Source organism: Platichthys flesus, chromosome 17 (genome assembly GCF_949316205.1).
Source record: "Platichthys flesus chromosome 17, fPlaFle2.1, whole genome shotgun sequence".
NCBI lineage: Eukaryota > Metazoa > Chordata > Actinopteri > Pleuronectiformes > Pleuronectidae > Platichthys > Platichthys flesus.
The window spans coordinates 6394593-6405520 of record NC_084961.1 but is presented as its reverse complement, the minus strand read 5'-3'; the positions used below and the strand labels follow the sequence as shown (position 1 = coordinate 6405520).

Below are 10928 nucleotides of genomic sequence, written 5' to 3'. Positions count from 1 at the left end.
GAATCGTCAAATATTGATCTTCAGATTTGGAAACAAAGCTTTATTTTACTCATTCAAGGTACTTATAGTTGATATTCACTTTAAATACATATTTATTCTTACAATGAGAAAAATCCTTCAACAGAAAGAAGCGTGACTAACGAAAAAACAACTCAGCAACGTATCACTAAAGCATCTGATCAATAAAGTAAAGACGTGTTTCGTTATAAATAAAAAGTATAAAGATGTCGCGAGTCCCAGTTCTGCGACAACAAAATAAAAAAACAGGATTCATAAAACAAATAATTCAACGTCATAAAAAAAAAATAGAATCCCTGAAATATTTACTTTTCATATCCAGATCATTTGACGAAGTTTTTAAACGTGTTTATTTTTCCTGTTTTCCTGCATCACATCCAAACTCGGGGTTTATCCCACTGAGAAGATTCAGCCTCAGAACTGGATCATCAGCGGCTCAACACGAGGAGACGTACTGACAGTGTAAAGGTTTGTGACAGAAGATAAATGGTACAAAAACATAACATTGTGAAGAAGAGGAAGAGGCTCCTTCACACATCTCTAGAGATTTAAGTCGCATAAACGGAAGATTTTTTGTCGCCGTGATTATTATCGCGTTTCTGAATTTTCATATTGATACAGAACAACCTGAGCTTCATTTTAACTCCAAACCTGATACAGATCCTTGAGCATTTCTTTGTTCACAGAGTAATCAAATGATAAAAGTTATAATCCTTAATAGTTACTATTCACTGAGTTTATTAAAGCATGTTTGTTTAGATGCTCTGTAAACTGATAGTAATTGGTTCTTCTTCTGTTGATTTTCTGCCCAGTGTTTTCAGTAACCACCATCTTAAAGGATTGTAACTTTGGAAAGATGCTCAAAGAACAAGCAGGGTTTTTGGGTTCTGTCGTAAAGTGTTTGTAGCCATTCGTCGTCTTTCAGCCCCACCAGCGCAGACTGGGAGGAGGAGCTGTGGTGGGCGGCTCCACGTCGAACACCGACTCCGGCCCGACTGACGAGCAGATGTAGTAGAGGTTGACGCCCAGCATGACCAGGATGGGGAAGAAGGAGAAGCCGAAGCCGAGTCCCCGGAAGCTGCTGCCCAGAGAGAGGCACATCCAGTAGATGAGTCTGGGAAAGAAGGAGAAGAAGCAGATGAAGTTTTCACGTTCACCAGAAAACATCGACCCCTAATTCCTCTCAGATTTGGTCCCTAAACATTCATACCTGCCAAAAACAAACATGATGGTGAGCAGCGGCACCAGTTTGAGCAGATCCTGGCTGATGTAGCTCGCCATGACGGCCAGCTGCAGGAAGTAGAAGAGGAAGAGGGCCAGTGATTCGTTGACGAAGTGCCAGTGCACGGCCACCTCCCTGTTCAGGAGTTTGCTCTGGAAGAGCGGCTTCATCTCGCTGTGACGCAGGCGGGCGACGCCCTGCACCAGCACGCCTGCAGGGACACAAGGGGCCAGCGTTCAGTTACATCATCTAATGTCTGCTTCAATGGCCGATAAACCACATGACTGTAAATAAAGATGGACGACACGGTGGCCCGGGAGAGTGAAGCCAAAACATCTGGATCGCCCCCTTGTGGCTGTCATAAATCTCTTCCATGTTAGTGGATGAGATATGGGCTGAATAAAAAATTTGGAAAGTAAGTTATATTGTTTTTAATTAGCTATTAGATGTTATAAAAACAGGACTGAGACTGTGTTGCGATTGGTCGACAGCTCTGCACTGGGATCACTGATGCGCAGACACTGGCCTCACGTGACATCACCAGCACAAGATGGCAGCCTTCATATCCGAGAGGATTTGGCTTCAATTTTGTAACATTACTTTATTGATTTCTAACTCGAGACACGTGCCGGGGTCGTACCGAGCAGGATGGGGATCATGGCGAAGAAGGAGCAGCGCAGCGTGTACACCACCCTGAGGGGGGCGCTCCGCAGCAGCGGCGGCTCGAAGGGGAGGAGTTCGAAACCCCCCCACACCAGGAGAGGGAAGAGGAGCGCCGCGGCCACCGTCGACAGAACCAGCAGCAGCTTGACGCTGCACCCCCGCTCACACGGAACTGCGGAGGGAACACACACACACTTTCACAAACACGTTGCATAATTCATCTCCGGACATTTCTTGTGTGTGATCAAGCAGAAAAGATCAAAGTGAAAACGTGCCGCAGGAAACATTTCACCTGTTCATATGAGACATGTTAAATGTTAAAGAATTTAAGTAAAAACTCTCCTGATTAAAACCACTTAAATAAATTATGATTTAAATAATTAATGACATAAGATCCACAGCACAGCGAGATCTGGTGTGACTCAAATTTTAAAAAATTCAAATCACAGATATGACGTGTTCTCTATTCTTTTCAAGAAGAAGAAAAAAAGGATTTGGGTTAATTTAGGATCCTTCACAAAGAGCATCTCACTTAATAAACAATCTGACTTAATCTGGTCCTCATTCTATTTGAGAGGTGTTGGAAGAGGATGTTTGGAAAAGAAAATCTCTCGACGGTTAGAAGAGCAGGATTAGAGGGATTAAGAAATTGGACGATCGGGGAGAATTCTGTCGCTCGCCATCTCTCGTCCTCTCGTTTCCTGTCGTCGCTCTATTGTCTCGGTAACAAAGATTTTAAATGTCACAAAAGTAATTGAAATGAGACGAGATGAGATGAGATGAGGACCCCCCCCCCCCCCCCCCCCCGCTTTGTCACCGCTCTTCATTTTCACGCGAGTAAGAGGTTTGATAAATGTGTCATTTAAATTTTTCATTCACTGGGTTTGCTCTAGAGAACATCTGGTTCTTGCAGGTCTTGAAAAATCTGTAAGCACGCTACTTTGATCTGATTGTGTCATAATGTGTAAATGTCAATTTTAAACATCAATAAATCTGAAACAACCGATTATTTTTATTGGTCGAGTCTTTTTTCCCCAATCTTTTCTCATTTCATGCTGATGATGCAGGTTTTGTTATTAATTATTGTTTGATACGACATTGTTTCTAATATCTATTCCACCGATGAACAGGATTCAGTATTTAATGTTTGATTTTAAACCTTATTGCCCCGAATGGCTTTCCTGTGAAAATGTATTAAATTGTATTTTTACAATAACGGGTGTATTTCAATCTTTATGGGGTCCCTGAAAATTACTGAAAGAGCTTTGATTTTAACACTGCAGATAACTACACACACACACACACACACACACACACACACACAGGCTCAGTGTGTGTGTCCTCCACTCACAGTCCTGGTCGTCCTGCTCCGTCCACTCCGGGTGAAGCTGTGCGACCCCGTAAGCCTCCACCTGCGGCTCGCCCTCCTTCTCTATGAAGAGCCGACTCTCCTCTGGAGGACTTCTGCCGGACGGATGCACGATGGTGACTTGTGGAGTGAAGCCCAGAGCAGCTTTCTCTGACATCCAGTGTGACTCTCCTCCTCCTCCTCCTGCCTCCTCCTCCTCCTCCTCCTCCTCCTCATCGTCTGCCTGGGAGCCGTCCCCGTCCCGCCGTGGCTCGACCTCGTCGTCCCTCCACCTGTCCCCCTCGGGCATGCTCTCCCTCCACTTGGCTTTGGCCTTCCTGCCGCCCTCGGCCTCGCTCTGCTTCTCAGACATGTCCTGACTTCCTGTGCTGAACCCAGTGTCCCTCTCTTCAGGCTTTGACCCTCCTCTCTCTGACCAGGCTCCATCGCTGTTGTCCGTCTGAGGCCTCCGTCTCTGTCCCCAGGCCACGGCAGCGTGTTCGGCTCCAGAAGAGCAGAGATGATCGCCTCCTCCTCCTCTTCCTCGTCTCCATAATCTTCCCCCTTCTTTAACAACTCATCTTCTTCTTCCTCCTCTTCATTTGTCTTCTTCCTCCTATCCTCATATGGTGGATTTACACCTCCATCAACTTGGGGCTCCGCAGTTGAACCATGAGGGGAAAATGCCCCGTCCGCTATGGAGTCTGAGATCAAACCACCGGGGCCGGACATCGCGTTAACCTTTTTAAATCCTGTTTTTCCAGTGGATCTCCGTCTGGACTGTTAGCAGAACGCCTCCCAGCTGCTGAGAGTCATATTTGTAGATTTCCCTGTGAGGAAATGAAATTAGGACAAAGTTACAAACAACATCCTGCTCTGCCCGAAAGAAAACTATAAATCAAAGTTCAGTGTTTATCATGGGTGTGTTTGCTGTGTGTGTATGATCCTGCCAGCACACACACACAAACAAACACACACACCAGCAGAGGGTGTGTGGAGTAAGCTAAAAGGTTAGTGCATCATCGGGTCTGTTTGAGGAGACAATCAAGGAAATTCCATATAAAGTTTGCTATAAATAAACTAATCTAAATATAAATGTGAGCTTAACTGTACGTGCAGGTTTATACGTCCGCTCACAGCCCGACAGAGACAAACGCTTCTCACCTGCTACTTATCTGTCAGGTTATTCTAACTGGACATTTATTAACAGAAAACACTGATACAATTCATATGAGTGATGGCGAAATCAACACGGCTGCATTCCTGCAACACACGACTCTGTCTGAACTCTGTGTTAACATTGAAATCATTATAATTAGAGAGAGAGAGAGAGAGAGAGAGAGAGAGAGAGAGAGAAAAGTCTCATAATGAAGTCGTTTTTTAATGACGTAGGTTTTTTATACGTTTTAAATCAAAAGCTATATATACATGTTTTAAATCCGTCACTCAAATAATGAACTGGATGCTTTGGATCAAAACTTCGGTATATACACAAGTCTTTATATTCTTAATATACTCTTTATACTCTATTATGAAGTAGTGTTTTCTACATGGTATAAATATAAATGTACATGAAGTACATACAAGTCTTTGTATTAGAAGTACACTCATACAAATATTATTTCCAGCATGGTATAAATGTAACTTTTTTCATACACACTCTTATAATGAAGATGTAAATCTTTATGTGAGTCTATATTAGTGACAGTAAACCTGTTGTTTGGCTGAATGGATCCAGTGTTAGAGTCAATTTGTTTAAACTCGGGGTTGAAACCTGCTTCGTTTATCTGTAGGGAAAATGATTTCCATCTCTGAGTCACATATGCTTTCCAGTTTCCTTGTTTTTCTTTCTGGTTTAAATGTTCTGTGTCACCTGGTGTGCAACAAAACCACTGGGACTCTTCACTGGGAGCAGCTCGAGAGAAAAACACTGACCTGGTCCCAGTCTGGATTCGAACTCAATCCACAGTCTGAACACACACAGAGCTTTGTTTATGACTCAGCCTGTCGGGATCAGGTCGAGGCTCGGGCCTGACGCTCGCCTCTCAGGCCTGTGGTTCCCGGGTCGGAGCTGAGAACCTGCTGTTTGGAGTCCGAGCGAAACGTTGTGATAAACACGCTCACAGAGAAAAAAGCGAAAGTTGGACCTACCTGTGGGTTTCAGTGAGTGGAACGGTCCGGACATCGGAGTGTGTGTGGGGGGGGGGGGGGGGGGGGGAAGCTGAGTTTCTATTTGTTTCTGAGGTGAAGACAGAAGTTACCTGGCAGGTGTGACCAGGTGTTTCACTGCTCTAAACACAGAGGGGTAGCACGAAGAAGAGGTCTCACTCCGATCCACTTTCCACTCACCAAACACAGCAAGCCAAAGACCCACCTGTGACGTAACTCGGTCTTTATAATCCCTTTCTATGATCACTTTATTCTTTACCTGTGCAAGATGATAAACCTTGGACTAGGAATAATTATTAAACTGGAAAATACATACCATGACATAACTGTAGTACCTATGCAGTAACATGTGCATTAAGAAGAACTATAATCCTGTCAATTACCTTAATAGGATACTATAATCCTAGTTTTTAATATTTGTTAAAATGTTGTATTTCTCCTTTTGTTTAAGCCCATAAATATCTCACCAATAATTTAAAAACTCCCTTTAAAACGATTCTGAATAAAAACTATGTTGCTGATTTTTTTTTTTCAGTTTTTGTTTGAAGGCGTAGTGATTCATCTGTCACAGCCAACACAATCTTTGATATGGCTTCACTCAAGTTCTCATGCATGAGTCACGTCATCAGGCTGCTGAGGGTGGAGCCGCCAGCCTCAGCAGCTTTATAATCAACATGTTACTTTCCATGGAGCCCACATAGTTAAACTGGGTAAACTGGGTGGAGTTAACTAATAAAACAACACACTGTGGAAAAATTGAACAGATCAACATTTTATTTCAAGACCATGTTTTCACAAATGATTGGATTCTTGTTCAAAACACACAAAATCCAAATATGTCCCCTCGGAAGGATTCGACTCGACGGAGCCAGATGGAATCTCCAGGCGACCTCCACCTCCGTCACATCACAGTTTATTTATTTTACACAACTGGACACACAGAAGCACAATTTGGCATTTTAGGAAACGTCCATGTTTGACTCCGGCCCCAGAGGTGTTAATACGAGTAAAGATGATCATCACACACAGAAAAGGACATGTTCACAAGGGGCTCAAAGGCAAAGAAATTAATGTGTGTGAAATCATTTGGAAAAACAAGAACAAAAAGTTTCACAGCTACAAGAAAAGAGGATTGAAAACAGATTATTAAAAAGTGAAACGTGTCCAAGTGGAGGAGGACCTCTACAGAGCGGCAGGAAGGTGACATGTCCGGTCCAGGAATGCATTTAACAAGACGACATTGACTGTGCACGAATACTCACTGATCATAATTAAAAACAAAGGAACCGGTGATACATTCAAAGCTTGGACAATTAAGGCAAAACAAATGTGTTGACAAGATCGAATGTGAAATGGCATTTAGAAGAAAAGACAGAGACATTACAACATATTCTCTCTTCACAAACTCCCCCCACAGACCCTCAATGGAGCCGAGGTGAAGCTGCAACTTCCAGATCAGGTTCCAGCTCCGTCAAAGACACTGTCACCGTTTGGAATAATGTAAATGACCAGAAACCAAGTGGGCGGTTGTCTGAATCTAATCTCTTTGCTGCTCAAGGCGTCACTGATGAGCCACAGTAAATAAAAATCATTAAAACTTTTCATAAAATATAAATTTGCTATGGACATGTATCAGGAAAAATATCCAGACTTCAGTGTATGTGGGAAAGTAGCTTCAAGAGCTTAAGAGAACCGTTTGACATTCGTCTCATGTTGATTTCACAGTTTTATCATGGATTCAAACAAGGAGGCTTGTGTTTGGATATCAGGGGCAAATATTTTGCAGATATATTCTCCTGCCAGTTTATCCTGGAGCATCATGGGAATGATCCAGGGACAGGAATAAGATTTGACCTAAAAGTTAAATAAGAGAAAGTCAGTGAGACATTTCACTGAGTGACCGAAGCTCGAGGAACAGAGGCTTCCGTCGGGCTGTTTGTTTTTCTTGCTCTCATTTCTCCAACATTTACTGTCACTGACGAACAAAACACCCGACAGCTAAATGTAAACAGTCTTTAATAATACTTTACATGCAAGTTCTAGTAAAAGGTTTTTAGTACTGCTTACTCCCAAATGACAAATAAAAAAAATCTAATTTTTTTTAATCAAATCGCGAACATTAAAACAAAATGAAAAAGTTAGTCAGGAAAACAGAGGAGTTGCTGATCCTGCAATTCTACCCGAACGAGAAAATGTTAAAACTTGTTTTCATTGACAAAGATTGTTTCTATGTTTTAAAACAACAACTACTACACCAACTTTTTTTGTCAGCTCATCAAGCCTGGTCACTGACTTCAAAGTTTGCCTTTTGTTCGACGGGCTTCTCTTCAGTATCGCCCACGTGCTCGGTGGACGTCGTCTGCACCTCGGGCTCCTCCTCCTCCTCCTCCTTTGCTGGTTCTGCTTCATGTTCTTCCTCCTCTGCTGGTTCTACTTCATGTTCCTCCTCAACAGGAGGTATATCCCCGGTTGGGTCCAGCTCTGTTTCCTCTCTGGTTTTATTTTTGTTGCCTGAACCTTTGGGACGTCCCCTTTTCCGCGATACTACAGCTTCATCTTTCGCAGTGCTTAGGGGTTGTCTGCTTCTTCTCGGGGGATCATCGTCGGGGTTGCTCGGTGAGGATGTGTCGGGTAAACGCTTGCGCAGGTGAGCGCCCTTCTTAGACTGGGTCTTGGGAGGCCGACCGCGGCTTCTGCGAGGGCTTGCTGGAGCAACCTCTGGAGGATCAGTACGCGGGTACTTCCTCGGCCGCCCGAGCGGTTTCCACTCTTTTGGTTTGTTCAGCTCCTCCGGTGTCGGCAGAGGGTACTTCCTTGGCCTTCCCCTCTTGGATGGGGCTGATGATGTGAGTCTTCCTCTTGTAAAGTCCGGTGAGTCGTCTGTGGCTTGACTTTTTCGTGGCTTTCCCCTCCGTCTCTGAGGCGTGTCCGAGATGCCATTTGACTGCGTTGACCTGATCTGACGTCCCTCCCTTTCTGTGGGTGAGCTTTCGCTTCTGTCAGTGTCCTCCTCCTCCTCTGTCTCCTCCTCACTGGTTTCCTCCTCACTGCTCTCCTCTGACTGCCGTCTGCGCTTCTTATTAGTAGTGCCCTTTGGTCGGCCTCTTTTCCTTTTTACAGGACTACCATCGCCCTCTTTAGCATTTTCTGACACAAGCTTCACAGATCCTTTCGGACGACCCCTCTTCTTTTTTGGTGAATCAGAGCCACCATTCAATAATTGTTCAGCAACAGGGCTGTTATTGCCGAGAGACTTTTTCGGTCTCCCTCGTTTCCCAGGAGAAACGTCTCCTTTACTGCTCTTGGTCCCCTTAGGTCTCCCTCTACCCCCGAGAGCGGGCACAGAATCAGGAGCCTGGTCGTCTCCTGATCCCTCCTCCTCCTCTGTGTTTGTTGTGATGGAGAGTTTTGGACGCCCTCTTCCTCTCTTGGGCTGCATGGACCCACTGTTGTCTCCTGATCCCTCCTCCTTCTCCTCCTTCTTCTCCTCTTCCTTCTCTGTGTTTGTTGTGATGGAGAGTTTTGGACGCCCTCTTCCTTTCTTGGGCTGCGTGGACCCACCGTTGGAAATGCCGGACACCAGCCCCATGACTTTGAGGTCTGTTACACAAATGCTCAGCTTCTTTAAACCGTGTGGCCTCCCCCTTCCTCGTTTAATGGGAGTGCTGTCTGCACTGGACTCCCCCTCTTTGCCTGCGTCATCTCCTTGTTCTGTCTCGGCCATCTTTATCTCCTCTTCCATACTGGTGCCGGCAGCTTGGACCAATTCTGACTGCACCTTCAGCTTCAGCATTGACAACAAGAGTTAATCATTCAATCATTAGACATGTGTAATTCTCTTTTCTTATTCAAAAAGTCCTTCAACATAACAGAATAGATGTTATAACAAGAAACAATGTGGTTATATCTAAAGTGATAAAAACAAAATTAAGTAAAGTTAGGGACTCAAAATGTCTCATCTTGTTTTATTGTATGAATCTGCTGCCGTGTAAATCAAAGGGGAAATTATATAAATTAGATGAATTCGTATTTAAAGTCTATTTGATTTGTAATATGATTGCAGCATTTTAAAAGAAAAGTGACACCTGATTAAAACCTGAACAAATTTGAGCTACACGTTTATATCCAGATGTGGTGAATAATACTCAAGATGCTTTATTAAATTCTGCCTGCATCTAATATTGTTAAAGTACTTCGGTGGTATTTAATAACACATTTACACAAACTATTTATAAATGTGAACATCACTTACATCTTAGGAGTCGAAGGATCTGTGTTTTACTGATGAACAAAACTTTGTGAAATCACGTTTTTAAAATAATATAAAATTGATATTATTACTCTTCAATTCAATCCAAACAAGAGGGAACAAACGTTGTGTCCGCTGATTTTCTAGTCCTCAAATTAATTATTTGAAGAACAACGAGTATTATTTATTATTATTTACATTTGGGCTTTAACACGGATGTGTCTATTTACTGGGTTAAAATTCGCGGGAGAGCGACGATCCTCGTGAGGCAAAACACGAAAACAAAAACAACGTGTGCACGGTTAACGACGCCACACGCCGATATTCACCATTTACTCCTTATGCGCTCCAGATTTACACATTTAACACATGCAATCCATTTAGAATTAATTTAACCTACCGTCTTTATCATCTGTGACTGAACAAACGATTAATTTGATTAGATACGAGGCTTCAAACAAGTGCGACGACTCGGGAGCGGATTGTTTTCCAGGTGATAGTCAGCCTCGACGGCTGTGGCGAGCGGCGCCACGCAGGAGAATCCCCGCGGGGAACAAAGAGAGTTCCTCACCTGAAACGACTCCCCGGTGCGCCTCTAACTCAGCTTCTCGTCAACCTCGGGCTCATTTCACGACGTAAAGTCAAAGTTCGTGTTATTATTGTCACTGTGGCGGCGGTTTGAATCGGCGGCCACTTCCGGCCGTCCGTGACGCGTGAGGCTCCGGAAGAAAAGGCGGCCCAGCAGAGTTTTGGTTCCTACGTCCCACAGGTTTCTTTCACTGCGGCCTGGGGGAAGTTTATATTACCAGGGTTATTACACTTCTATTGTCAAACCACTATCTGAAGCTCCATTCACTTAACTGCACTGTTTTTATCCTCGTCTTGTGATTACTAGAATAAACTACTTAGTTACTGTGTATCTCTGTGTGTATAGTGATTTATTTAGTTATTTTAAGTAAAACGTTGTATGTGTTCTTGTGTTGTCTGCTGCACTGACACGTGATCGATAAAGTTTATCTCATGTCGTCCACATTCATGAAATAGGTCACGACTCCCATCGTAGAACCTGTTTAGAAAATGTTCTTACTAATCTTATGTCCAAACCTTAAAGTGACCAATCACAGGGCTGTTCACTCCAACACCTTCAAAATTTGCTGACTTTTAAATAATCTTAAAAATTAAAGACTGATGATTTTCATGTTGTGGTTTACTGCAGAAGAATCATATTTCAATATCTATTACATATGGAATATGACAGG

At 43.5% G+C, this 10928-nt stretch overlaps 2 protein-coding genes across 3 annotated transcripts; both read right to left on the bottom strand.

Moving 5' to 3' along the window:
- Window positions 1–351: 351 nt before the first annotated feature.
- LOC133972021 (transmembrane protein 79-like) lies at window positions 352–5359 on the bottom strand. The gene is given in 6 exon segments (XM_062409199.1): window positions 352–1132; window positions 1229–1451; window positions 1881–2075; window positions 3255–3722; window positions 3725–4081; window positions 5187–5359. Coding segments are annotated over 5 exon segments (1338 nt in total). The 5' UTR covers window positions 3984–4081; window positions 5187–5359; the 3' UTR covers window positions 352–939.
- Window positions 5360–6172: 813 nt separating this feature from the next.
- On the bottom strand, window positions 6173–10404 carry LOC133972477 (chromosomal protein D1-like). Of its 2 annotated transcripts, none has more exons than XM_062409962.1 (2): window positions 10241–10404; window positions 6173–9204 (listed from the first exon to the last, which is right to left on the bottom strand). In XM_062409962.1, the coding sequence occupies exon 2, from the start codon at window positions 9160–9162 to the stop codon at window positions 7696–7698; it is 1467 nt and encodes a 488-aa protein (XP_062265946.1). In that variant the 5' UTR covers window positions 9163–9204; window positions 10241–10404; the 3' UTR covers window positions 6173–7695. The 2 variants fall into 2 exon arrangements, with proteins under 2 accessions (XP_062265946.1, XP_062265945.1); XM_062409961.1 differs by lacking the exon at window positions 10241–10404 and adding an exon at window positions 10070–10227.
- Between the last annotated feature and the right edge of the window lie 524 nt (window positions 10405–10928).